At 56.6% G+C, this 27,808-nt stretch overlaps 1 protein-coding gene across 1 annotated transcript in view; it reads left to right on the top strand.

Moving 5' to 3' along the window:
• Positions 1-285: 285 nt before the first annotated feature.
• Positions 286-27,808, top strand: part of Chid1 (chitinase domain containing 1) — a 29,753-nt gene continuing 2,230 nt past the window's right edge. The window contains exons 1-10 of the mRNA XM_048359996.1: positions 286-416; positions 6,903-7,056; positions 8,068-8,217; positions 8,948-9,080; positions 11,120-11,164; positions 11,997-12,103; positions 12,718-12,779; positions 16,723-16,815; positions 18,907-19,008; positions 19,569-19,724. Of these exons, the coding sequence (XP_048215953.1) occupies positions 6,937-7,056; positions 8,068-8,217; positions 8,948-9,080; positions 11,120-11,164; positions 11,997-12,103; positions 12,718-12,779; positions 16,723-16,815; positions 18,907-19,008; positions 19,569-19,724 (968 nt within the window). The 5' untranslated portion in view covers positions 286-416; positions 6,903-6,936. The remainder of the gene's footprint in view (positions 417-6,902; positions 7,057-8,067; positions 8,218-8,947; positions 9,081-11,119; positions 11,165-11,996; positions 12,104-12,717; positions 12,780-16,722; positions 16,816-18,906; positions 19,009-19,568; positions 19,725-27,808) is intronic.

A 27,808-nucleotide genomic window follows, 5' to 3' on the forward strand; every position in this document is an offset into this window, starting at 1 on the left:
GCGCGCGGGTACTCGGCCCCCGGCCCCAACGCCGAGGACACGCAGGGACGCCACGCAGGGACGCCACGCAGGGCGCTCGTGGTTCCGCGGCAGTCGGCCGCTCACACCCGGCGCGCGGCCGCGCGGCAGCTCCGGAGCGGGGAGGAGACGCGCCTCGAGCGCCGGCCGCCGGGCACCCCGGCACTATCCGCGGCCCCGCCCCCGGAGGCCCCGCCCCGCCCGCGAGGCCCCGCCCCGCCCGCGAGGCCCCGCCCCGTCAAAACGGGCTACCTGGCCCCGCCCTCATCCCGGCGTGCTGTGCGCGGTGTCCAGAAAAGCTGGCGTGGCGGGGTGAGCCGGCCTGGGGGCGGGACTTCCGGCGTGTGTGAGCGTCTTCCGGCCGTGCGCGAGGGGTTCGCCGGCTTCCTGACATGAAGGTGAGCCCCACGGCCGCCGAGGTTTCTCCTCCTCCTTCGCTTCCTCCTCGTACAGCCTCGGCTTCTCCTCAGTGAAGCGGGCGCGCCGGGCGGCCAGGCTCCCTCCGAGACTGAAAGGGTGGGCGGGCCGGAGGGGACCCGGAGGGGCCGCGGGGGGTGCGCGGGGGGCCGCGGGGGCGCCGGAGGAGGAGTGGGGCCGTGCACGCGGGGCGGGTGGCCGCGGGGACGGAGGGGACCCGGAGGGGCCGCGGGGGCGCCGGAGGAGGAGTGGGGCCGTGCACGCGGGGCGGGTGGCCGCGGGGGCGCCGGAGGAGGAGTGGGGCCGTGCACGCGAAGCATGGGTGTGCTCAGCCGTGTGTCTGCAAGCATGCCTGGGATCTAGCGTGGTGGGGGCAGCGAGTGCAAGAGTCTAGGAGACAGTCGTGGAGGCAGAGATGCTCGGCTGCGTGGGAGCCCGTAGCAGGGGTGAATTTACACAACCGGAGGGGAAGGGGTGAGTGTGAATGAAAGAGGTGAGTGCGCAGATAACCCGAACGGAAAGAATGAGTGTGCAAACAATTTACCGGGTCCGAGGCCGTTACTAGGAGTAGAGAGCCAGCACGGTCGGTTGGCTGAGTGGTGTCAGCAGAGCCCAGACTTGTGGGAGGCAGGCAGGGAGGTATGAATTCCAAGGAGGGTATCTCCCTGGCTCCTTGCTTCACAGGTTTCTAAGCGGAAGCCCAGAGAGGTCAATGACCAAACTGGATCTTGAGCCATACCCTTGTGTGGGAATATTAGTGTCCTGTGGTTGTGGCTCTCCAGCTCTGGGCAGGCTGCCCCCAGGGTCTCCTCGTCTCTGGTGTAATGAGTCCTTGGCTGTGTAGTAACACCAAGCCTGGCACAAAGCATATGGTCAATAAATTTCACCCAGGTTTGTGAACTTCCTGACTTGTGAATAAATTTCATCCAGGTTTGTGATCTTCCTGACTCATGTGTTTATGTGCATGACTATGTATATGTATCTGTATGTAAGTACTGGGCCTTGAACTCAGGGCCTGGGACTTCTGGCTATTTCTCTCCCACTAGTACTCTACCACTTGAACCACACCTCAACTTCCAGCTTTTTTGCTAGTTAATTCGAGATAGGAATCTCAGATTTGTCTTCCAGCACTGCTTCCAAACCACAGTCTTCGGATCTCAGTCTCCTGACTAGCTAGGACTATAGGTGTGAGACATCAGTGCCCAGCTTGTCCTGACTCTTACAGCAACTTTATTTCCAAGCATTCACACTCCTCACATAAGAACACAGCTCCAAAATTTGTGCTCAGAGGTGAAATCATAGGATAACCCCTGTACTTGGTGTAAGAGCATCATCATTCCTGTTAAAAAAAAAAAAAAAAAGCTGTGAATGGAGGTGTGGCTCCATAGTAGAGTGTTTGTGTAGCACGTGCAGGGGCCTGGGTTCAGTCCCTTCATATTGAGAAAACAAAAAGCTAGCTGGTTGCTGGTGACTCACACCTATAATCCTAGCTAATCAGGAGGCTGAGATTTGAGGATCATGGTGTGAAGTCAGCCCAGGTAGGAAAGTCTATGAGACTCTTATCTCCAAAAGACACAAGTGAATCTGTACCTTAAGTGGTAGAGTGCTAACCTTGAGTAGAAGCAGCTCAGGGATAACAGTAGGCCCTGAGTTCAAGCCCCAGGACCAGCATAATGGAAATAATAATTGTTTTAAAAGCAGCTGAGTAACCTACCTAGTAGCCTCATGACCCAGTCAGGAACAGTCAGCATTCCACACAGTGTAGTCCTGAAGGGAGATTGGTGCTGAGAGGCTGAAACTAGTTCTTATAAGACAACTCTGAAGTTGTTTGAGGTGGGTCTCACCCCTTTTATTGTACACACATGTGATCAGTGTGTACGCATGTACAGTAGTGCATTTCTTGCTGAGTCTGCATGAAAGTCATTTGAAAGCTCCTGCTGACTCCTTCAATCCTACTGAGACAGTCCTTCAGTGTACAGAGTAGCAGGAACAGCATGTTCTCTGTCGTTAGCTTGGTATAAAACAGGTTCTGGGCTAGGTGCCAGTGGCTCAAGCCTATAACCCTAGCTACTCAGGAGGCTGAGATCTGAGATCAAGGTTTGAAGCCAGCCCAGGCAAAAAAGGCCATGAGACTCTTATCTCAAATTAACCACCAGAACACTGGAAGTGGTGCTGTGGCTCAAAGTGGTAGAGTGCTAGCCTTTAGTGGGACAGTACCCAGGCCCTGAGTTCAAGCCCCACAGCCAAAAAAGAAAAAAAAAAAACCCATATATAAAAGATTCTGTTTGTCCAGTGTTACCATACTGCACTGAGGGGGATCTTAAACTCAGGTCCTCATATGCTCCCCTAGGGTTTTTTTTGCTCAAGGCTGTCACTCTACCACTTGAGTCACAGCTCTACTTCGAGCTTATTTGGTGGTTAACAGGTGATCAGAGACTCACAGACTTTCCTGTCCGACTGGCTTCAAACTGCGATCATCAGATCTCAGCCTCCTGAGTAGGTAGGATTACAGGCATGAGCCACCAACAACCAGAAAGAAATACAGTTTGATGCAAGAACACTGAGCCCCCTGGATGCTAAGTAAAGAGCATGATGGAGAATTTGTTATCATGGGAATCAGAGCTGTGACCGGTGGGAATAAGAAGCCTTGCAGTATGGAAACACAGCTACCCCTCAAATCACACTGCCTCCTCCCCCCACCCCACCATATAGTCTGCACTGCTCAGCAACCAAGGATAGCACTAACCCTAGCATTGTCCTTGGTCTCTGGATTACCCCCGCCACCCCGTCCTGGAGCTTGAACTCAGAGCTTGGACTCTGTCCCTGAGCCTCTTTGATCTCAAGGCTAGCACTATCACTTTGAGCCACAGTGCCACTCATGGCTTTTTCTGGGTAGTTTATTAGAGATAAGAGTCTCACAGACTTTTCTGCCTGGGCTGCCTTTGAACCTTGATTCTCAGAGCTCAGCTTCCTGAGTAGCTAGGATTACAGGCGTGAGCTACTGGTGCCCAGCTTTGTTTTGTTTTTAACTGTGCCCCTCCATGTTTTCCACATAGCCCCCACCCCTATTCTTCCACCCTTTTCTAGAGGTGGGGAATCACAGGTCAGGGGAGAGGAAGGTGCCATACTCAGGTATAGCCTCCTCCTTTGGACTGGCCCAGTTGTACATCTGCAGAACTGCAGGTAGAGACCCCAGGCCACAGTGGGGGCTGGGCACCGGGTCACACCCTCAGGTCAGTCCTGGACTGCTCCTCTGGGGTTTCAGCCCTCTGTTTTTTCATCCCTTTCTGTTATGGCCCAAGAAAGAAAAGTAGTTTATGGTCATGGTAGAGGTTGGACTCCTAGGGAGCCAGGGCAGCTGCAGCCAGCCTGGCCAGGTAAGCTCTGGGGAATCCTGGGCATCCTACCCCAATCCCGATCATGGCCAAAACCCCATCCAGCCCAAGTCTTACGGTTTACTGTGGTGGACTGAGGGGAGGTGGCAGAAGGCTGTTAGCCCTTGATTTTCCTTCTGTCACTGAGGGGGAAATCTGGCAGGATGGGAGACCAGGGTTGCAGGGTGGCGGGAACCTAGATCGTCCCCTCCGGACATCACTGGCTCTTAAGAGTCGTCACTGCCATTTCTCAAAGCCTCGAGCATCCAGCAATGCCCTATGTACCTTGAAGCTCTCTTAGCCCAGAGCAAGGCCAGGTGCCTCTGTGGTCTTGCTGCCCCCAGGCTGGAGAGCTCCCTGGGTAGCCGCAGCCAGGAAACATGCTGCCACAGCCCGGTCATGTGCACCCGCAGCGGGCATCACCCTGGCGGCAATGGTGGAGCCGGGCAGCCTCTGCCTCTGCCGGCACCTGGTCCAGAGGTCATGGGAGGAGAATGTCAGCTTCCGGGGTGACCTGGCTCCAGTGTACCCTGCCTGGCTGGGTTTTCTGGAACTTCTTCAGCCTAGATTCTGGTGTCCTCTGAGGTGCCTCTGGACCCAGGGGCAGTGGGCTGAGTCAGCCTCAGAACCTGCCAGCGTCTGCCCTGGTTGTGTGGCCCCCTCAGCTGGCCTGGAGCCCATGCTCTATGGGGATGTGAGACTAGGTGACTGTGCTTCTTCACACTTTGTTGTGAAGCCACCTGAAGTACTGGTGGTACAGAATTTCCCCTGCCCTAAAAGTGAATAACATAGCTAATAAAATCCAGTGCAGAAGCTGGGAGCCAGTGGCTCACCTTATAATCCTGGCTACGCTGCAGGTTGAGATTTGAGGATTGCTCTTTGAAGCCAGCCTGAGCAGGAAAGCCTATGAGACTTTTTTTTTTGGTCAGTCTTGGGGCTTGAACTCAGGCCTGGGTGCTGTCCTGAGCTCTTTTGCTCAAGGCTAGTGCTCTACCATTTTGAGCTACAGCACCACCTCCAGTTTTCTGGTAGTTAATTGGAAATAAGAATCTCACAGACTTTTTCTGCCCAGGCTGGTTTTGAACCACTATCTTCAGATCTCAGCTAGGATTACAGGCATGGGCCACCAGCACACAACTCCATGAAACTCTTACCTCCAATAAATTACTCAAAAAAAAAAAAAAAAGTGGAGCTATGGCTCAAGTGGTAAAGTAGGTAAAGTACTAGTCTTGAGCAAAAAAACCTCAGAGACAGCGTTCAGGCCCTGAGTTCAAAAACCCCAGGGCTGGTGCACACACACAATCCAATGTAGAAAATACAAATAGAAGAAACAAAATGACCAGTAGTTGTTGATAGCTAGTGCATTTACATTTTAGGGTCCTTGTATACTTTTTTATGTGGGCATTGGTAGACAAATCGGGATTGTCAATCCCCATGTGGGCCAGGCCAGGCATGGTGGCTCAAGATAGTAACCCAGAGGCCGAGGGGCTAAGGAAGGAGGATTATGACTTTGAGGCCAGCCCTGGCTACATAGAAATACCATAAAAAAATAAAATAAACACAAGACTGCCTAGCCAGGCATGGTGGTTCATACTGGTAACTCCAGTTGCTCAGGAAGCAGAGGCAACAAGATATCAATTTTAAGGCCAGCCTGTGCTACATAGCAAGTCCCTGTCTACACATATATACATAAGGGCTTATATATGTCCATACAAGATGGACAGACAGGTCAGGTGTGATGGTACACCCTTGTAATCGCAGCATTCCAGAGGCAGGAAGATCTCAAATTTGAGACTAGCCTAGCTAGAGAAAGTTTAAAAAAAAACAACCCACTAATATATTCTGCCATATAAATGGAGTTTTCTGTTGTGTTTGTGTTAAGCAATGTAGCTGCAAGCTCCTCAGTGCCCCTCTTTGTGGCAGTATCTGGGGTGCTGGGGCCCTGAGCTGGTCTACATGCGTAGGAACTTGTGAAAGGAAGGAAGCAGACAGTATAATATTTATAGCCAGGTTGTCACAGCTTGAATTCCCACTCAGTTCTAGGATTTTCCAGATCCTCACGTAGCGTGTTCTCATTTGTTTCTGTGATCACTGGTGAAGTCGAGCTGCTCATTTCTGAGACACTGAAGTATTGTTATAGTATATACCTCTTTATGTCATTTATTTTCAGAGTGAGGACAGTTTTAGTACAGTGTCTTTTTACTTTGTAAAAATTTCTTCATGTATCATAGATCAATTATAGGTAGAACTCAAATATTTTTCCTGGCTTCATATTTGTCTTTAAGTTTGCTGTTTTCATCCCAAATGAAAGTTTTCAGTTCTTTCTTTCTTTTTTTTTTTTTTTTTGCTAGTTCTGGGCTTGGACTCAAGGCCTGAGCACTGTCCCTGGCTTCGTCCCGCTCAAGGCTAGCACTCTGCCACTTGAGCCACAGTGCCACTTCTGGCCATTTTCTATATATGTGGTGCTGGGGAATCGAACCCAGGGCTTCATGTATACGAGGCAAGCACTCTTGCCACTAGGCCATATTCCCAGCCCCATTCTTTCTTTTTTTGAGTCAGGATCTCACTGTTAGCCAGGCTATCTAAACTCTTGGATTCAAGTGGTCCTTCTGCCTTAGCTTCTCCAGTAGCTGAGACAGCAGGCAGATACCATGGTACCTAGCTTTGAGAGTTTCATGCTTCTATGTGTTAACTTCACTAGTGAAATTTTCTTTTATATTATCTAGATGTTGATACAGTTGAAAAGATTATATGAATAGGTGTATCCATAGTTTGGGAGTTTGAGAGGGTACAGGGAGCCAGTGTTTTCCTAAAGGGCTAGCTGCGAAGCCTTCAGCAGTAGGGGAGTACTCTGTGGCCAGTGGTGACAAAGCTCCTGCCCAGGAGTCCACAGTTACCGGTGGTTCAGGCAGAGGAGCCCAGAGGTGCTGAGGACTTGACTCCAGAACAGGGCTGTATCCCTGAGAACCAAGGTCCAGCCCAGTCCCGTGACGCCCCAGGCCCCATTAGAAATGTTCCCATTAGGAGAGGGGCTGTCCGGCTCCACCCACATGTCCCTGCTGGTCATGTGTCTGTGTTCTCTGCTCTCTGCAGCCTCCTGGACACAGAAGTTGGCCCTCACCGTGACATGCCTGCCATGTGGGCACTGCTTCATGTCCTCTGGTTGGCTCTAGCCTGTGGTTTTGTTCACACCACCCTGTCAAAGTCAGATGCCAAAAAAGCTGCCTCAAAGACACTGCTAGAGAAGGTAAGGAACTTGAAGTGGCCACAGTGGAGCCAGGGGCTAACCCATCACAGTCCTCTCCCCAGGTCGACCACTGTGTGAGGGAGTCCCTCAAGAGACTTTTCTCTTCATGTAGCTGCCAACAAACCGGTGAGGGATGGGCAGCTGGGTGGAGTCAGGGTGGTGGGCTTGCTCTTTGTCACACTTTGTTTCCCAACTCAGGACACATCTTCTGTGGCAATTCCTACTTTCCTTCACCTGCTTTTCTGCCTGTACCCCTGTTCCACAGTCATGGCATTCCCTCATGTTCGAAGCTCCTGGCTGTTGTGTCACAGCCTTTATGCTGTTCTTCTGGGATGGACCCAGGGATTATAACTCAACCTGCCTCTCGGTCCCAGAGGTCTCTATGCTGCTTCCCAGGTTGCCGTCAAGGACCATTCCCAAGACCCAGTTGGGTCTAACAGATGCTCTCCACCTTGAAACAGAGAACCAGAACAGTGGGCATCTCTGTCCCTCGTGGTGCCATTCAGGGTGAGGCCAGGGAGTAGACCAGATCAAGGGAGGCTAAGCCCAGCCCCAGAATATTGGCAGGACAGTCAAGTCAAGAGACAGACGGAGGACTTGGAGTAAGAAAGGTCTGTTCATAGGGCACAGGAGAATGTTAGTGGGGTAGCATGTTCTTTATGTGGTCTAGACATGTGTGGTCCTGGGGCGCCTAGGCTTGAGATACAACTGGCTGTCCATTTTCACATGTGGGAAAATGGAAGCCACCATAATTCTCTTCCTGCTCTCCAGCCCAGAGCAAGGGTAGGACCAGCCCCCAACAACTGCGGCTCTCTGCTCACTGAAAGCTAGAGCTGAGTCACCCATACGCCTCCCTCGCTGCCTGCTGCCTTCGTAGTGTTCAGGTCAGCTGTGTTGTATCAATCCAGAAATGACCCCTCCCTGGCTGAGTGGAGTAGGCTTACTGCTGCTTGGAATGCTGTATTCCACATGGAGGGCAGATAACTGACACTTTCTCTCCTTTTGTTGCAGACTCAGTTTTCAGATAAACCTGTCCAAGATCGAGGTCTGGTGGTGACAGATCTCAAGGCAGAGGATGTGGTTCTTGAGCACCGCAGCTACTGCTCAGCGAGAGCCCGGGAGAGAAATTTTGCTGGAGATGTTCTAGGCTACATTACTCCAGTAAATTGGGGCCCTGTGGTGTGGAGGGAGAGGCTTAGACGCTGAGGCTCCCCCAGCGCCCCGAGATCAGCTAGCTGCCTCCTAGCCTCTGCTCTGACTCCCTTGCCTGTTGCTTCTGAGAGGCTGCAGCGGGAGCTGGCAGAGTAAAGGACACCAGGGATTTCTTAATTTGTTTTGTTTTTTGTTGCCAGTCCTGGGGCGTGGACTCAGGGCCTGAGCACTGTCCCTGGCTTCTTTTTGCTCAAGGCTAGCACTCTGCCACTTGAGCCACAGCGCCACCTCTGGCCATTTTCTGTATATGTGGTGCTGGGGAATCGAACCCAGGGCTTCATGTATACGAGTCAAGCACTCTACCACTAGGCACATTCCCAGCCCCAACACCAGAGATTTCTAAGGGCTTGTTCCTCATGGCTGCAGGTAACACTGTCTGTCCCCCCTGAGTCTAGAGATGGACACTGGCTTGCTGGCCCCAATTGCCATCTTGGAGGAGCACATGTGTCCATTCAGGGTGGAGAGTGTCACCATTAGTATAGGAGACACCAGCCACAATCCTAGGCTGTGAGCAGCAGTCCCAGAAACGCCCGAGGACAGGAGGGCTTCCTAGCTGGTGTCAAGCTAAGCACTGTCTATACCACCTGGCCCTGGGCATATTCAGTGCACCCAGACTAAGAACATGGTGGAGAAGAAGCTGTGAATTTGACTGTTCTCTGTTGTCTCCTTCCTCTGCCAGTGGAACAGCCATGGCTATGATGTCGCCAAGGTCTTTGGGAACAAGTTTACACAGATCTCACCAGTCTGGCTGCAGTTGAAGAGACGTGGCCGTGAGATGTTTGAGATCACAGGCCTCCACGATGTGGACCAAGGTTCTCTACTTTTTCCTTACCTTTGCTGTTCCTGAGGGCCGAGAAGAGTGTGTGTGTGTGTGCGTGTGTGTGCACGCACGCGCGTGTGTGTGCATGTGTCTGTGTTGGTATGAAAGTGCATGTGTGTGACAGAATGCGTGACTCTGGGTATGTGTCAGGTGACTGTTGTAAAGGTCAGGATATGTGTTTGGGTGTGTGCATCTGAGTTTGATGAACATTTAGCCTGCTCCCTCATCCTACGTAGCTGAGCCTAGAGTAAAAGCCCATCGCAGGCTGTGCAGGGCGAGAAGGTGAGCAGGGCCTAGCATCCAGGCAGAGGTGGACCCTCATGCCCACCACCGTGGAACCCTCTGTAAGGCTAATCCATGCTGGAGATGATAGAGTAGAATTCTAGGAACTTCTCGCCTTCCTGTCATTTCAGACTCAGTCAGGTGGGCTATGGAATGGGCTTTCCCTTGCACACCAAGGCTGCATGTGAGTGTGTCTAGGGCAAGTCCTGGGATGACTTGCACAGTCTTTATGCGGTGAAGGGCACAGACCATGGACTTGCTGTCCCTCTCTTAGCTGTCTCTACTGATGTCCAGGGAGGAAGGTGAGGCTTGGAACAACACTCCACTGAGGGCACATTCCGTCAGCCTGGGCCTGAGTTTCTGTGGCTGAGCTGTGCTTGGGCTATGACATAATTAGCAACAGAAGGGTTAGCTGACTTTGGAGTTATGAGATACTGCGAGAACTGCGACGGGATGATGGAGTGTCTGGTGGGTTCTGGTACTGTGAGAACTTGAGGAGATGATGGAGCATCTGGTGGGTTCTGGTACTGTGAGAACTTGAGGAGATGATGGAGCATCTGGTGGGTTCTGGTACTGTGAGAACTTGAGGAGATGATGGAGCATCTGGTGGGTTCTGGTACTGTGAGAACTTGAGGAGATGATGGAGTGTCTGGTGTGTTCTGGTACTCTGAGAACGTGGGGAGGTGACGGAGTGTCTGATGGGTTCTGGAACTGTGAGGAGATGATGGAGCACCTGGTGGGTTCTGGTACTGGGAGAACTTGGGGAGATGATGGAGGAGTGTCTGGTGGGTTCTGGTACTGGGAGAACTTGGGGAGATGTTGGAGGAGTGTCTGGTGGGTTCTGGTACTGTGAGAACTTGAGGAGATGATGGAGGAGTGTCTGATGGGTTCTGGAACTGTGAGGAGATGATGGAGCACCTGGTGGGTTCTGGTACTGGGAGAACTTGGGGAGATGATGGAGGAGTGTCTGGTGGGTTCTGGTACTGTGAGAACTTGAGATGATGGAGGAGTGTCTGATGGGTTCTGGAACTGTGAGAACCACAAAGAGATGATGGAGCACCTGGTGGGTTCTGGTACTGGGAGAACTTGGGGTGATGTTGGAGGAGTGTCTGGTGGGTTCTGGTACTGGGAGAACTTGAGGAGATGATGGAGGAGTGTCTGATGGGTTCTGTAACTGTGAGAACCACAAAGAGATGATGGAGTGTCTGGTGGGTTCTGATACTGTGAGAACTTGAGGAGATGATGGAGGAGTGTCTGATGGGTTCTGTAACTGTGAGAACCACAAAGAGATGATGGAGCACCTGGTGGGTTCTGGTACTGTGAGAACTTGAGGAGATGATGGAGTATCTAGTGTATTCTGATACTGTGAGAACCACAAAGAGATGATGGAGCATCTGATGGGTTCTGGTACTGTGAGAACTCAAGGGCATAATAAGATGTCTGGTAGGTCGTCTGGCCCTTCCTTGGCTTGGAGGAGCAGCTCTGGTATTTCCAAGGTTCTTGGGGTTTAGCCACCTGTACAGGAGGAAGGTGCTGGGGGCAGGAGGAAGGGACTGCAGATAGTCAGATGGGCTAGGACTTGGTAGGGTAGAGTTGCCCCTGGCTAGGGTAGAGGTCGTTTCTTATGTGGCCTCTCTCCTTGGCGTTCCTCTCACCCGTTCCATGGCTGCTGTGTTTTTCTTCTGCAATGTTCTGAATCTTCTAAGCAAGCATGTGCCCTGTGCTGACGGCCCCCTCCATGTCCTACAGGGTGGATGAGAGCCATCAGGAAGCATGCTAAGGGCCTGCGTATAGGTGAGTCCAGCAGTCCTAGGTGTGGCCAGGAAGTGGCCTCAGCTACACTGCATAGATGGCACAACCTCCTTTTGGGTAGACAGGACCCCTGGAGCCCTCAAACCAACTCCTGCTACTTGTAGCTGCCTTGCTCTAGTGGAGGCCTCTCCCCTGACTGCTCTGAGCTCAGGCATCCTGCAGCTGGGCATTCATGGCTCACGGTCCAACCCAGGTACTAGCCTTTTCCACCCACCTGGACTGTGACCCATCGAGACCAGTACCTTCCCCCCTCAGTAACTGCATAATTTTCTCCCATTTCTTTCTTCACCTGCTCAATGAGCACTTATGAGTCCTGAACCATGCTCAGAGTTATGCTCAGGATTGACATTTACCCTGTAGCTCACAGCTGGGGGGCGGGCATGTGCCCCCAGTGGGCAGCAGAAGCTTGGGGGCAGCAGAATCAACCTGTGCTGCCCAGGCTGAGGGGAAGACAGAAGAGGCTGCACCAGAACTGTGGGCCTTGGTTGGGACTGAAGAGGCAGGCAAGGTATGGGTGGGGACCTGTGGTAGGGGACTGGGAACTCTCAGGTCAAACCAAGGTTGGTGGTGGCTATGGACACACCAACAAGCAACCAGGACCCAAGTGACCTGGGGTGGGAGGGGAGAGACAGTCATCATGTCTTACTGCTCCATCCCCGGTGTGTCCCTCCCTTGCCATTGTGTGGGTATGGGGTGTCCGCACTAGACCTTGGCCATCTGGAGGACCTTTCCATCCATCACCAGTGTCTAATCTGGGGCAAAAGGGCAACAGCAGAGGGGAATAATGCTCTTGTGTACGTCCTCTGTCTCCCAGTGCCTCGGCTTCTGTTTGAGGACTGGACATACGATGATTTCCGGAATGTCTTGGACAGTGAGGATGAGATAGAAGAGCTCAGCAAGACGATGGTCCAGGTGGCAAAGGTGAGACCTGCGGGCATCTCGGGGTCTTCAAGCTCAGGTGACCTCAGCACAGACCACCAGGCCCATTTGGCAGGTAATGACCTGTCACTCCAGCTCTCCTACCTTCCCACCATGCCCTCTGGCTAGGGACCCCACAGGGCCTGTACTTGGTTTCTCTTGCCTGGCTTTCTGCTTTGGCATTTCTATTACAGCCCCTGTCTTCCAGGAGGGTAGTCTTGGAAGGGCTACCATGCACTGCCTCTTGACCACAGTAGTCCTCTGGGGTGGGAGGCCTCCTGTCTCCTGGATCAGGGAGTTCCTGATGGCCAGACCCTACTGTTCTGCTTGGAAGCCCGTATCTGCTAGCACCAGTGTACCTGGCTGCAGGGGTGGAGGGAAATGGGTGGGCAGAATACATGAGTGCCCCAGCCCTTCTGTTCCAAACTCCGGGACAAACTACGGGACAATCTCCTGTGCCTTTTCCTTCAGAGAGGCAAACGGGTGTGCGTTGCAGGGTGAGTCTTGCCTCAGAATGGACTATGAGCTGGCCAGGTCGGCAGAGGCAGCAGCTCCATGTCTGTCTTCTCATCTCTCCTGGATGCCTGATTCTCCTCATCTGCTCCTATTCCTTGCAGAACCAACATTTTGATGGCTTTGTGGTAGAGGTCTGGAGCCAGCTGCTGAGCCAGAAGCACGTGTGAGTGGGAGAAGCAGGTGGCTGCTCCGTGCTCTTCCAGATCCCCGTGTTCTGAAGAGTTACAGGAAAGACATCAGGAGAGGGAGCCTATCTGGGAGGGTCTTCCTCCAGCAGCCTCTGTACCTGGGGCAGGGATGGTACCTTGGGAAAGGAGGCTTGCTCCCAGAAACTGGAATGGCCACGGGGCAGTTAGTGCCACATCTCTGCCAGCTGGAACCCTTGTCTGGTAGAGAGTGAGGAGCCTAACCTAGCAACTTCAGTGAGAGTAGAGTGGCCACGTTTGTGCAGGAGCCCAGCCTGGTCATAAGTAGAAACTTCCTAGCTGAGCACAAATGTGCCTCCCTGAGATGTTGAGAAGAGGGTGACTCATTATGTTGAGGGCCTGAGGTGTGCTGGCCACATCCTCTGGGGAAGGGTAGTCCAAGCCCATAGGCTCTTCAGCAGTCCCCTGGGAAGATGTCACACAACGCTCTCACACCTGTTTGCTGCCCCAGCAGCTGCTAACATACCTGAGACTCATGGCTTCCCACAGCCCTGAGGAATGCTACTCCTGTTTCTTTCTTCTACCGCCCAGTGGGTGTTATTGAGTTTGTGGTACACCTGAGGATGATACTCCCCACTGTGCTCCTATAGTTCATAGCTGGGGTTGGGTGAACAACATGTTTCAATGAGCAACAAGAGCCCGGGGGCAGCAAGGTAAGTCTGTAGGGCTCAGGAGCAGGATCAAGGCAGGGCAGAGCAGTGCAGCTTGGCTGGGACGCGGGAGGTAGGCAAGACCTTAACTTAAGTGGCTTCACCAATTTATCTGAAGTAGCCACCATCCATAGCTCTGCTGGATTTGGGTTCTACCCCAGAGAACACAGCAAAGGGAACACTCCTCCCCTGGATGGAGCTAGTGCTACCCTGGGTGCAGCCCGCAGTAGGTAGCCAACCATCCAGCCCTTCAGCCATAAGCTGAGAGCTCTGGAGTCAGCTCCTCTCCTGCGGGAAGAAATTCTAATTGTTCAGCCCCAGAGGAGGTCCTGGGCTCTCCCAGTGTCCCCGTCACCTCTCTGTCCCTGTTGCAGGCAGGAGTCTTGCAGATCTTAGCTCTTCCCACTTGGGGGCAGCATCCCCATGCTACTCCTGTGGCTCCTGGGGAGATTGGTGGATGTGAGCACTGGGGGTGAGGAGGGAAGGAGGAACTCTGACTCCTTCCTGAGTTCTCTAAAGGGTGCCTTGAGCTAATTGTGCCTGGGGCCTTGCCCTTGAGAAAAGACCTCAGCCAGAGGGTAAAGGAGCTTACCACAGTGGGGAGAGGGCATCCTCAAGCCTGTGGGGGGGCCTCTGGCACACTGAGGGAGGGAGTCCTTAGGGGAAGAGATTCTGCCACCTGCCATCCTCCTGCTAATCCTGGGACTACGAGCCTATTAATCTGAGATTTGCCGCCATCAGTTTCCATCTCAGCGCTTTAAGGAGGCAGTGAGACAGCCTCTTGTCTGAGCTCCCTGCGGCGGCGGTGTCCATCAGAGTGGGAGGTCTGGCCAGGGAGTGGCCAGACCTGGTCTGTGGAGCCTAGGTAAAGAAGAAGGTGCAGCAGGGAAGCCTTAGTGACCCAGCATGCCAGAGGACAGCGGGAGAGGAGGGAGCCGTCAGCAGGGTGGTCACAGAGCTGAGGTGTTGCAGGTGGCCAGGCTCCTAGCTCTTCCCAAAAGCCAGTTGGTCCAGTTCGGCAGAGTGTTGGCTTGGAGCTGTCCCCCAGGACGAGCCTCGCTGTGTGAGCCACAGAAAGAATATTTGAGGATCTACTGATCTGATTGCTTCCTCTGGCCCTTCCCTTCCCTCTCCTGGACATCTATCCTGGATTTGCAATGCCAGATCACTCTGGCAAAGCTATGCTTGACATTTACACTTGTCCTTGGTGTGGATGCTGAAGTAAAATGGCTCAGGGTCTCCATGACACATGGGCTCAGAGACCATCCCTTCCATCCCCCAGGGAATGGAGAGGCATTCAAGAACTGTCTGACAGCTCTGGAGACTTCAGAGCATTGTCTGGCCTCAAGTAGAAACCACCAAGCATGGTAGGAAGGGCCAGACAGGCAGGCAGCCGTGGGTTGGGGGACTATGAAGGCAGGTCCCGCTTGAGTTCCTGGGTTCCCCTAGATTTCACACCACAGTCTCCAGGAGAGAGAGGTGACCCCTGACCCCATGAAGTTCCAGGCAGAGAGAGCCCTAGAATGGGTGGTGCCATGGTCAGAAACACCAATTTCATTTGCAGAGCTGGGCCCCAGGTCTTGTCCCAACAGACAACAAAGGTCCTGTGGTAGCTTCTCCCCAAAGTGGCCAGTGGTGTGATAGCCTTTGGAGACAGCCACATACTCCGAGGGATGTCAGCTCTGCAGCTAACCCCAACCCTGACCCTGAGAGAGGCTGGGCCCATAACGAGGCAGAGGAGGGGCTGCCAGCCTTGGCCCAGTGTCCTGTCCCAAGGTAGGCTCAGCTGGTTCTGGTCACTCGCACTGGCTGTTAGACACAGGCTCAGAGGCAGGCTTATCTGCAGGGTCTGAGGACAAAGTCCTTGGTGGGGACATTGCTTCTGGTGGTCCCACTGAAGTTCTGGAGTGGCCCCTTACAGCCATCCCCATGCCCAGAGCAAATACATTTTGGGCTCTTGGAAGCCCCCAGTCCTATGAAGGCCAGCTCCAACCTTGTCATGAGGTCTGACTCCTTGCGGGAAATGCCCAGGTTTTCTGAGCCCCTAAGAGTGACCATAGGGGCTCTCCAGCCCTCAGGTGTGGTGGGCCCCAGGAAAGCCAATCCACCACTGTCCCACCAGAGCCCACAGCATTAGTACCAGGCAGGAGAGTCCTCCCCCAGTGGATTGGCTTCCGAAGCTCCTGGCCCTCAGGGATTTCAGGGGCCTGGGCAGCGGCCTTCCTGTTCATTACCTACATGTGCCAAGCAGGTGGTGATGAGACACTCTGGCTGGACACAAGTGTGAGGCCCAGCACCCCCCAGGCTCTGCTCTGTGCATGGCCTGTCTGTGCTTGTGCTGCCACCTGCAAAGCAGACTCTAGGCCAAGAAAGGAAGGACAGTGAAACTGAAGTGCCCCCCATCCCTCATGGCCAGAGTTCTCACATTGGAATCACTGGCCCTCACAATGAAACACGATAGCCCGATTCGAGACACGTCAGAAAGAAAGACGCCACGACTGTCAAGTAGCCAGCCATTGAGAGGACCTGGGCCTCACTGCTGCTCCGCAGAGCCATGCTGGGGCAGGACCATTGGCCAGTGCTGGCCTTAGCCCTGTCATGGAGTGACATTTGCCATCAGCTCGCTAGGTGGGGCTGCTCCCCAAGGCCAGCATGGATGTAGCATACCAATGCTGACCTTGTCGCGGCTGCACCAGCCCAGCTCCTCCAGGACAGCCACCTGCAGGGCGGAGACTGGACAGCGGCTGTTACCTTGGCACCCTACGGTCCACCTTCCCTGTGTGGGCCACAGGGGGTGGGGGGGGCTTGGGGTGCACCAACGGCCTCCCACACCTTCCTCTGCCCCCAGCTGGTGGCCTGCACGTGTGTTGCCCACCTCACACCCTCTCCTCACTTCCCAAAGTCCCACCTGATGTGGCCCTCAGGCGTCCTGCAGTGTCAGCCTGAGGCTGAGCAGAGCCCACTGGTGATGGGGCTGGGCTCACTTCAGGTCTGTGGCATCATGCGCACTCTGCTCTACCTCCAGTCATTTTGGCCTCTCAGCACTCTCGGGGCCCGGCACAGACCCTTGCTCCAGTGCCCCGAGAGTGAGGAAGAGGGGGGCCACCCAGGGGCAGGATGAGAAGTCCCTAGGAGGGCCTTGCTGTGGGTGTGGCAGGCTTGGCCGGGACCCAGCTGCCGCACCTGGAGGCCACCTGCACCAGGCAGGCCTGTGGTGCTCTGGGCTAACCTCACCGTCTGGTTCTTGTAGGGGTCTTGTCCACATGCTCACCCACATGGCTGAGGCCCTGCACCACGCCCGGCTGCTGGTCATCCTGGTCATCCCCCCCGCTGTCACCCCTGGGTAAGTGCTGTCTGTCCCTCCACCCCCTGTGAGTGGTGCTGCCCCCCCCCCGTGAGTGCTGCCCCTCTGTCCCCCCCGTGAGTGCTGCCCCCCCGTGAGTGCTACCCCTCTGTCCCCCCCGTGAGTGCTGCCCCCCCCCGTGAGTGCTGCCCCCCCACCCCCCGTGGTTCCCAGTCCAGGTCTGCTGGGCAGCTCCGTGGCCCCGCCCTTGCCAGGGAGGGGATCCCGCCTGAGAGTCTGTTCTGGCCCTTTTCTTGGCTGGTAGCTTCATTCATCCTCCTTGATGGGAGGCACAGACAGCGTCTGATCCCGTGTGCCTGGGGCGGTGAGACAGCACCCCGCTGACCAGCGGCCTCGCAGGCCCGGGGTGGGAGCTGGCAGGGAGCTGCAGGCGCCCCTGGGAGGGCACCCAGAACTGTGGGCTCTGCTGTCTCCCCTGGGCGCTCGTTCCTGGGTCTCCTGGTGCTGTGGCTGGCTGGGGTGCCTCAGCTGTGTGACGGCCAGGAATGCCCTGAATCTCTGAAGCTAATATGGAGGCCGCCCTCGGGGCGTGGCCTGGACTCTAGGTGGGAGCAGCTTTCCAGGAGCCCCCTCTCTGCCCCTGAGCCCCCAGCCAGAGTGGGAAGGGTGACCTCCACCCTTCACGCAAGTGCTGGTTGGGCAGAGCCCTTTGCCTGGAGGTAGCGAGGGAGAGCAGGCCGTGGACGGTGGCCGGGAGCGAGGCCCAGGCCTGTGGAGAGGGTGCGCAGGTGCCTCTGGGCTGAGGTGCCGGCACATAGACCCCTGGCGTTTTCAGAGGCTGCGCTGGCACTGCCCCAGGGGAGTTGGTTGTAATGTCCCGCTTGTCCTCGCCCAGCCCTTGCTGAGGACAGGCGCACCTGCCCTGTCTTCATGCGGCCGATTGTGCTCCTCACTCACCTCACAAAGGCTGCACTGGGCAGGATGCAGCTCCAGCGGGGGGCGGGGGGGAAGCTTCCACTCACCAAAAGCAGATTAACTCAGAGCTGCTAGGGAGGGGACGGGGCTGGTCCTCCGCAGGACTCCCACAGCACTGCGGACCCTGGGGTCCGGCTGAGGGACTGCTGACCCCGAGCTCTGCTCCTGAGGACACCTGGTCGTCCTCTGCAGTGGAGGGACACGTGGGCAGCGCAGCAGCCTCCGTGCAGAGTCTGGTAGAGTTGTTCCACCCCTGACAGAGGAGGGAGACCTTGACCAATGGGGGTGCCCAGGGCTGAAGAAGTACCCTCAGTCGCCCAGGCATTGCACAAGGTGGCCTGCAAGGAGGAACCCAGAACTCACTAGTGTGAGGTCCTTCTGCCAGAGAAAAGGCAGATAGGAATCAAAGACACTGTAGAAAACACCCCTGTCCACACTAATCACAGAACTAGTGGCCACTGGGCCACTCCAGGCCCCTCAAGACTGAGAGTGGGAGGCCCTGAGAAGAAGGATGGTGCCTGTTGACATCAGGGGCCACTGTGAAGCTGGCCTGGCCCTCCTGTTCCCTCTGGTGGACTGGGCCCAGAGAGCAGGGAGGGCCCAGCAGGCCCTGCGTGGCAGGCTCAGGTGGGCCCAGAGAGCAGGGAGGGCCCAGCAGGCCCTGCGTGGCAGGCTCAGGTGGGTCCAGAGAGCAGGGAGGGCCCAGCAGGCCCCGCGTGGCAGGCTCAGGTGGGCCCAGAGAGCAGGGAGGGCCCAGCAGGCCCTGCGTGGTAGGCTCAGGTGGACCCAGAGAGCAGGGAGGGCCCAGCAGGTCCCGTGGCAGGCTCAGGTGGGCCCAGAGAGCAGGGAGGGCCCAGCAGGCCCCTCGTGGCAGGCTCAGGTGGGCCCAGAGAGCAGGGAGGGCCCAGCAGGTCCCGTGGCAGGCTCAGGTGGGCCCAGAGAGCAGGGAGGGCCCAGCAGGCCCCTCGTGGCAGGCTCAGGTGGGCCCAGAGAGCAGGGAGGGCCCAGCAGGTCCCGTGGCAGGCTCAGGTGGACCTAGGGAATAGGGAGGGCCCAGCAGGCCCCACGTGGTAGGCTCAGGTGGGTCTAGAGAGCAGGGAGGGCCCAGCAGGCCCTGCGTGGCAGGCTCAGGTGGCCATGTCTGCTTCCTCGCAGGACTGACCAGCTGGGCATGTTCACACACAAGGAGTTGGGACAGCTGGCCCCTGTGCTCGACGGCTTCAGCCTGATGACTTATGACTACTCAACATCTCAGCAGTGAGTGTGGGCTGTGGGGCCTCCTCGGCCTGTCATGGCATCCAGGGGCTGCAGGCCCCCTCCGGCCTCAAAGGCAGATGCCCTCCTACCATGGGCTCTGTGGCTCAGCCCAGGCAGGCAGTCGCCTTCTCTGGGCCTGGGTCCTGCCTGGTAGAAACTGGTGGTGCTGGGCCTGCCTCACGTTCGGAAGAGGCGGTCCTGTGGGGAGGGGGCTGCCCGGGGCAAACCCCTATCATCCGAAACGTAGTCATGGTCTCTCTGGCGCCTCTGTCCTCCTCGGGCCTCGACCCTGCTCTGTCAGCAAGGACCTGCTCCTGCCTCAGACCATGCCTGCCGGTCTGGGGATGGGGAGGTTGCTTGCACGCACCTGGCCCCTTGTGAAGCAGGCCCAGGCACTCACGCTCGCAGGGCTGACAGCACTCTTTAGATGGGTTGAGTTTGGTTCTTCCTGGCTCTTGACTGCAGAGGGAGGACGGCCTGGTGGATGGCCCACAGGACTAGTCAGCCAGGCACGGGGTTTCTTCCTTCTGCTGAGAGCACCTCCCCATATTCCCCTGCAGGCCTGGTCCTAATGCACCACTCTCCTGGGTTCGAGCCTGTGTCCAAGTCCTGGACCCTAAGTCCCAGTGGCGGAGCAAGATCCTCCTGGGGCTGAACTTCTACGGCATGGACTACGCAGCCTCCAAGGATGCCCGTGAGCCTGTCATCGGGGCCAGGTGAGCTAGGGTCCCTGGACTCAAGTTCACGATGTCTCCAGTAAAGAGTGGCGAGGGGCTGTCACTGCCCAGGAGAGGGAAAGAGCTGGAGGTGGAGAGGGTGGGGGTGCACTCCCCTGCATTCATAGATTGTGGAGTCAGAGATAGGGGCTGGGTGGGAGGTGCATGTCCTGTATCGGGGCCCACCCTACTCCAGCCCCCCTCAGAGTGACTACCCTGCCATAGTACCAATTTGATACATAAGGTCTGCCCAGGTGCTGTCTCTGAGAATCGTTGCCCTGCCATTGTCTTGGAGGCATGTGAGGAAGCTGGGCACCACTGCCTTGGGGTGTGCACAGAAGCTGGCCGCCATTGTCTTGGGGTGTGCAGTGGACACCATTGTCTTGGGAGTGCGCAGTGGGCACCACTGTCTTGGGGTGTGCGCAGAAACTGGACACCATTGTCTTGTGGTGTGCAGTGGGCACCACTGTCTTGGGGTGTGCAGTGGACACCATTGTCTTGGGAGTGCGCAGTGGGCACCACTGCCTTGGGGTGTACACAGAAGCTGGCCACCATTGTCTTGGTGTATGCAGTGGACCGTTGTCTTAGGGTATGCAGTGGACGCCATTGTCTTGGGGTGTGCAGTGGACGCCATTGTCTTGGGGTGTGCAGTGGGCACCACTGTCTTGGGGTGTGCAGTGGACACCATTGTCATCACAGACACCACACACGGGGCAGGGGCAGCACAAACACCACACACAGGACAGCACGGCCACCACACATAGGGTATCACAGCCACCACACACGGGACAGCTCACTGAAGTTTGCAATGTTCGCTCTGTTTAGAAGGCTGAAAGAACTGGCTCCTCCTGGCATCCCCTTGGCTTACACATAGGCAAATGGTCTTTTCCCTCTGTCCATAGGTTGTGATTATTTGTGTCTCTATGTGTTCTCTCTCTCTACTCCACAACCACCCCCCCAGGATCTTGCTTGTGCACATAAATACTTGCTCTTCCACTGATATATAATTCCAGCTAGCTTGACCCTCTCTTATGAGAACACAGCCTTATTGAATCAGGTTGTGTTCTGGCAGCCTCATTTTAACTTGACCACCTTTCTTTCCTTTCTATTTATTTATTCATTCATTCACTTATTTGGGTGCTGGTCCTGAGCTTTTTGGTAGTTAAATGGAGACAGCTTCAGAGACTTTCCTGCCTGGGCTGGCTTTAAACCAAAATGCTTAGATCTAAGCCTCCTCAGTAACTAAGATTACAGGCGTGAGCCATCTATGTCTAGCTTTTAACCACCTCTTTAAAGATGGTTTTTCCAAGCCTGGTGCTGCTGTTTCATGCCTATAATCCTAACTGTTCAGGAGGGTACAGGATTATGTTTTGAAGCCAAGCCAGGCAGAAAAGTCCTAGAGGCTCTTATCTCTAATTTAAAAAAGGCAAGTGGAGGGGCTGGGGATATGGCCTAGTGGTAGAGTGCTTGCCTCGCATACATGAAGCCCTGGGTTCGATTCCCCAGCACCACATATACAGAAAATGGCCAGAAGTGGCGCTGTGGCCCAGTGGCAGAGCGCTGGCCTTGAGCAAAAAGAAGCCAGGGATAGTGCTCAGGCCCTGAGTCCAAGGCCCAGGACTGGCCAAAAAAAAAAAAAGCAAGTGGGGGTGTGATGAAATACTAGAGCACCAGCCTCAATGAAAAAATCCAAGAAAGGATGGGTGCTAGTGGCTCAAACCTATAATCTTAGCTATTCAGATGGCCAAAGCCAGCCTGGGCAGGAAAGTCTGTGAGACTCTAATCTCCAGCTAACCACCAGAAAACCGGAAGTGGAGCTGTAGCTCTTAAGTGGTAGAGTGCTAGCCTAGAGCAAAAGACCTCAGGGACAGCGTCCACACACTGAGTTCAAGGCCCAGGACTGGCAAAAGAAAAAGAGTATCAAGTCCTGAGTTCAAGCCCTAGCACCAGCGCACACACAAATGCACACACAAATGCATGCACGCATACACACACACACACACACACGTGCATCCTGCAGTCCTGAGTCAGGACTCTAGCCTGTAAGTTTGGGGAGACGCTTAGAAAACACGTCCTCAGGTACAGAGAGGGCGCAGCCTGCGTTGCCCCAGGCTGGTGAAGTGGCGTTTGTGGCAGTCCATATGCCTGCCCAGGCCAGACTGAGGGAGCCTCCTGGGCCGTCAGACCGTCAGCACCCTGCCCAGATTATTCTAGAGGCTTGAGAGCTTAGGAGCCTCAGAAATTCTGATGATGAAGGTACGTGCATGATTGTGGGGGCTGCTACAGATACGTGTACCTGCACTCGCATGAACGTAGGCTGCCCTGTGCCTATTAGAATTGTGGGTTTGCCCAGCCCAGTTACTGCCTCCTAGCTCCTTCCTAGCTGAGAAGGGCCCTATCCAATTACCCCCTTCCCTCCCTCGCATTCATGACCCCAGAGCCAAGGGGACAGAGGGGCCTAGACACTGGATAGGCTCCAGCCTGGACTCAGACACACTTGGGGAGGAGGGCAGGTGGGCCAAGAAAGCATCCAGTAACTTCCACTTGGCCTTGACCTGCAGAAGGACAGTGTGCCTGGTCTCTCTTTGCCAGGGCTCTGGCACGGATACCAGCTCAGCAGAGTTATCACTTGTGACACGCCACTGAGGCTCGTTCTCATGTCTTTTCCCATGGCTGCAGAGCCAAAGTGTTAATGCTGCCAGTGTTGATGCCACCTCAAGGACGCTTATCTAGGAGGGTGTGCCACTTGGGTGCTGGCCTGGCCTGTGGGGACATTGGTCCTTCAGTGAGAGGGACGCAGCAAGAGTGCCACACAGGCATTGCTGCCCACAGACATGAGGGGCCTGGCCTTTCCCAGAGTCTTGGCTCGGGACTGTACTGAGCCCCCTCTGAGCGGATGCAGCTCCTGCTACCTCACCGTCCCCAGGCTTGCAGGCCTAGAGTCTCCTCCTGACCCCACTCAGCCCACTGATGTCTAGGCCATGGACCAGCCTCTGAAACCTATTTCTCACCCTTCCTCCTTGGGCCTAACTGTCCCTCTAAGTCATGCCCAGGCTGTGTGGCATCTACTCTTTTTTTTTTTTTTTTTGCCAGTCCTAGGGCTGAAGACAGGGCCTAAGCACTGTCTCTGGGCTTTTTGTGCAAGGCGAGCTCTACCATTTGAACCATAGCTCCACTTCCAGCTTTTCTGGTGCTCCGTGGGAGGATCTGGTGCCTAGCTGGCAGGCTCTCGGCTTCCTGAGTAGCTAGGATTACAGCGCTCAGCCCGCAGGCCCATGGCCCCTGTCCCCAAGGAGACAGGGTGGGTGGGCCTTCTGTCCTTAGCTGTCCTGTGAAGCGAGTCGCCCCTTCATTTTCTGGAAGTCCACCTGTGCCCGCCCTCATGAGTGGGGTCACAGCATGTCAGTGCAAAGCCTCTCCCACCGTCTGCCCTCTCCTTCTGCTGTTGGCACCACACGCCTGTTCTCACTGGGGCCTCTTTCCATGTGGCTGGGCCCACAGCCTGGGAAGAGCAGGTGGACTTCCTCAGCCCACCTCCCCTCCTGTGCGGCTCAGCTACATTGCTCGCTATGTCCTGTTCCAAAGGACCTGCCAGCCCTTCATCAAGAGTGTGCCCCCTCCCCGGTGACATCTGTGAGGCAGACGGCAGGACAGGATGGGCCCAGTGCAGTAGGCCTTGTCCCTGATGCCATGACTCCTTTCCTTTTTGTTTCCTTTTTGTGTATTTATTTATATGTCGGTTATAGGGCTTGGACTTAGGGCCAGGGCGCTGTCCCTGAGCTCTTTTGCTCTACCATTTGAGCCACAGTGCCGCTTCCAGTTTTTGAGTGGTTAATTGGAGATAAGTCTCACAGGGGCTTTTCTGCTTGGGCTGGCTTCAAACCACCATCCTCAGATCTCAGCCTCTTGAGTAGCTAGGATTTACAGACGTGAAATGCTGGCACCTGGCATTTTTTCCCTTCTTATCATTCCTGTTCCTATTTTACTGTGAGAATCATACAAAAGCTCAGAAAAACAGCATGAAACACCCCATAGCCGCTCCAGAGCTTGCTTCCCTCTGCCACAGTCACAGGATTTCAGCTAACTCCAGCTCCCAGGTCTCTGTTCCTTCTGCTCACCACGTTCTTCCAAAGCTCCAGGCCCACCTGACAGCCATTGCTCTGTGTGTGTCTGTGTACAAGGGGAGGGGACATTGATTCTCCATACCCAGCCCCTTTATATCTTAGCAAGGCCTGGCCCCTGAGCTTAACTGGCCCCGTTGACCTATTCTGAGACTCAGGCACCCCCACCGTGCTGGGATGGGTGGTAGAGCAGGCTGGCAGCTGCGCTGCAAAGATGTCTCTGGCTGTCCTGTCTCCAAGAGAGGGGACAGAGTTACGCTCTTCAGTTGGGACACTGCTGAGTCCTATGCCCCAGACCCGAGAACCTGAGCGTGTACAACTGCAGAGGAGTCCGAAGTCCACCTGAAAGGCCTTTCCGAAAGGTGCCCTCCCACCAGCCCTGCTCACCCAGAGGACCTGGATCTTGGTGGAGGTCTCACTGAGCCTCGAGTGGGAACCCCATTCCTATTTCCTCCCTGGGTTCAGACTCATCTGCTGCCCAACCATCGGTTCTTAGAGCAATCCTCCACTTGGGGAGCCCACTTCAGGCAGAACCCCCATGGTTCAGTCAACCATCTTTGCCCAAACCCAGTGTCTTCCAGCAGGGTCAAGGTTCAGGCCTCTTCCTCTTGAGGCCCAATACCACTGGTGTAGGTGAATCTAGAAGAGAAAGAATAATGTTGAGACAAGCAGGAGTACCCTGCTTCTCCAGGCCAGGAATGGTGTCACAGGGCCAGGCTGGCTGGGCAAGGGGCAGAGGTGGCAGCAAGGGGGGTCAGGCTGGCTCTGCAAGGGGCAGGGATGGTGTCACAGGGTCAGGCTGGCTCTTCAAGGGGCAGGGGTGGCATCGAGGGGTCAGGCTGGCTCTGCAAGGGGCAGGGGTGGTGTCGAGCGGTCAGGCTGGCTCTGCAAGGGGCAGGGGTGGTGTCAAGGGGTCAGGCTGGCTCTGCAAGGGGAAGGGATGGTATGGAGGGGTCAGGCTGGCTCTGCAAGGGGCAGGGATGGTGTCACAGGGTCAGGCTGGCTCTGCAAGGGGCAGGGGTGGTATCGAGGGGTCAGGCTGGCTCTGCAAGGGGCAGGGGTGGCGTCGAGGGGTCAGGCTGGCTGGGCAAGGGGCAGAGGTGGCAGCAAGGGGGTCAGGCTGGCTCTGCAAGGGGCAGGGATGGAATCGAGGGGTCAGGCTGGCTCTGCAAGGGGCAGGGGTGGCATCGAAGGGTGAGGCTGGCTCTGCAAGGGGCAGGGGTGGTATGGAGGGGTCAGGCTGGCTCTGCAAGGGGCAGGGGTGGTGTGGAGGGGTCAGGCTGGCTCTGCAAGGGGCAGGGATGGTGTCACAGGGCCAGGCTGGCTCTGCAAGGGGCAGGGGTGGCGTGGAGGGGGTCAGGCTGGCTCTGCAAGGGGCAGGGGTGGCATTGAGGGGTCAGGCTGGCTCTGCAAGGGGCAGGGGTGGTATCGAGGGGTCAGGCTGGCTGGGCAAGGGGCAGGAGTGGCGTGGAGGGGTCAGGCTGGCTCTGCAATGGGCAGGGGTGGCGTGGAGGGGTCAGGCTGGCTCTGCAAGGGGCAGGGGTGGCATGGAGGGGTCAGGCTGGCTGTGCAAGGGGCAGGGGTGGCGTCGAGGGGGTCAGGCTGGCTGGGCAAGGGGCAGGGGTGGCGTCGAGGGGGTCAGGCTGGCTGGGCAAGGGGCAGGGGTGGTATCGAGGGGTCAGGCTGGCTGGGCAAGGGGCAGGAGTGGCGTGGAGGGGTCAGGCTGGCACTGCAAGGGGCAGGGGTGGCGTGGAGGGGTCAGGCTGGCTGTGCAAGGGGCAGGGGTGGCCTCGAGGGGGTCAGGCTGGCTGGGCAAGGGGCAGGGGTGGCGTGGAGGGGTCAGGCTGGCTCTGCAAGGGGCAAGGGTGGTGTGGAGGGTTCAGGCTGGCTTGGCAAGGGGCAGGGGTGGCGTCACGCAGTCTGGGGTAGTGAGGGAACGGGGAAGCATGTTGGCGCAGGGGGTAGGCATTTCCCAGTCGTAGCTCGCGGGGATGCTGTCCTTGAGTGCCTGCCGATGGTCCTTCCCATGCGGTTAATGGCTGAGTGTACAGCACAGGCAAACCTCTTGAGCACCAGGTCCTTCCAGCTCATTCTGGATGCAGTTGCCCTTCTAGCAAGAGTCCTGGCAGCCTCCCTCAGCCCCGCCTTAGCCCCCAGCACTGGGCCCAAGACCGTTCTGAGGGTGGAAGGAGCTGTGCGGCTCCACCATCTGCCAGCCATACGCAGAGCCAGGCCCCTGTAGTGGGCAGTTGGCGGGCTCACGCAGGCCAGCGGCCATGCTGCGTTAGTGCTACGAGCCGGGAGTGTACTCGGCAGAGTGGTATTCTTAGAACTGTGGTCAAGCTTCTGCAGAACCCTGGCTGGCCTGCTGAGTCTCTGCCTTCAAAGTAGTCTGGCAGGGGGCTGGGAATGTGGCTTAGTGGTAAAGTGCTTGCCTAGCATGCATAAAGCCCTGGGTTCGATTCCTCAGCACCATGTAAATAGAAAAGGCCAGAAGTGGCGCTGTGGCTCAAGTGGTAGAGTGCTAGCCTTTAGCAAAAGAAGCTCAGGGACAGTGCCCAGGCCCTGAGTTCAAGCCCCAGGACTGGCAAAACAAAAACAAAAAACAAGCCTGGTAGCTGTGTCACAGCCCAAAGGGAACAAGTCCAGCTCTGACAGTGGCTTGGGGACTCAGCCCACCCCCCCCCCCAAGCTCTGCTGGCATAGCAGGCCACGATGTGCCCTGGTCTCCTCACCCAGGGCAGGGTAGAGAGCAGACATCAGGGGCTCAACCCCCTAACACAAGCCTTGTCTTCCCACAGCCCCAAGTGTTCTGGCCCGGACCTCAGAATGTTCTTGTAGGAAGAGAGCCACAGTGTCCCTCACAGAAGGAGAAACGGAGGCCGCAGTGTGTCTGTGGTGGTCCCTGTGCTTAGCTGATAGCCAAGCCTCCACGTGTGGGCCTGGTGGGCTCGGTGGGCAGCCACCTGTACACCCCCCCATGGAAGCTGCTCAGGGCCGCGTCCCCCGCGCCACCACCACCAGGATCAGGAGTCATTTCTTGGTGAGGAGCCGTTGCTGACGGGTGGCGTGATAAAGCAAGGCGAGCTGACCAGGAAGTGTGGGGACCCTGAATCAGCCTGAGCAGGCTGATACGCCCACACGTGGCAAAGTCAAATAGCCTGGGTGGATTTGCAAGCCAGTGCGGCCCAGGCGGCCAGTGCGGCCCAGGCGGCCAGTGTGGCCCAGGCAGCCAGCGGGTCTCAGGCGACCAGTGTGGCCCAGGCGGTCAGTGCGTCTCAGGAGGCCAGTGCGGCCCAGGCGGCCAGTGTGGCCCAGGCGGTCAGCGGGTCTCAGGTGGTCAGCGGGTCTCAGGCGGCCAGTGCGGCCCAGGCGGCCAGTGTGGCCCAGGTGGTCAGCGGGTCTCAGGCGGCCAGTGCGGCCCATGCAGTCAGCGGGTCTTAGGCGGCCAGCGGGTCTCAGGAGGCCAGTGTGGCCCAGGCGGTCAGTGCGTCTCAGGCGGTCAGTGTGGCCCAGGCGGTCAGTGCGTCTCAGGAGGCCAGTGTGGCCCAGGTGGTCAGTGCGTCTCAGGAGGCCAGTGCGTCTCAGGCGGTCAGTGCTTCTCAGGAGGCCAGTGCGTCTCAGGCGGTCAGTGCGTCTCAGGCCGCCAGTGTGGCCCAGGCGGCCAGCGGGTCTCAGGCGGCCAGTGCGGCCCAGGCGGCCAGTACATCTCAGGAGGCCAGTGCGTCTCAGGAGGCCAGTGTGGCCCAGGTGGCCAGCGGGTCTCAGGCGGCCAGTGTGGCCCAGGTGGCCAGCGGGTCTCAGACGGCCAGTGTGGCCCAGGCGGTCAGTGTGGCCCAGGTGGCCAGCGGGTCTCAGGCGGCCAGTGTGGCCCAGGTGGCCAGCGGGTCTCAGGCGGCCAGTGTGGCCCAGGCGGTCAGTGTGGCCCAGGTGGCCAGCGGGTCTCAGGCGGCCAGTGTGGCC

This window comes from Perognathus longimembris, chromosome 13 (assembly GCF_023159225.1).
Source record: "Perognathus longimembris pacificus isolate PPM17 chromosome 13, ASM2315922v1, whole genome shotgun sequence".
NCBI classification, from domain to species: domain Eukaryota; kingdom Metazoa; phylum Chordata; class Mammalia; order Rodentia; family Heteromyidae; genus Perognathus; species Perognathus longimembris.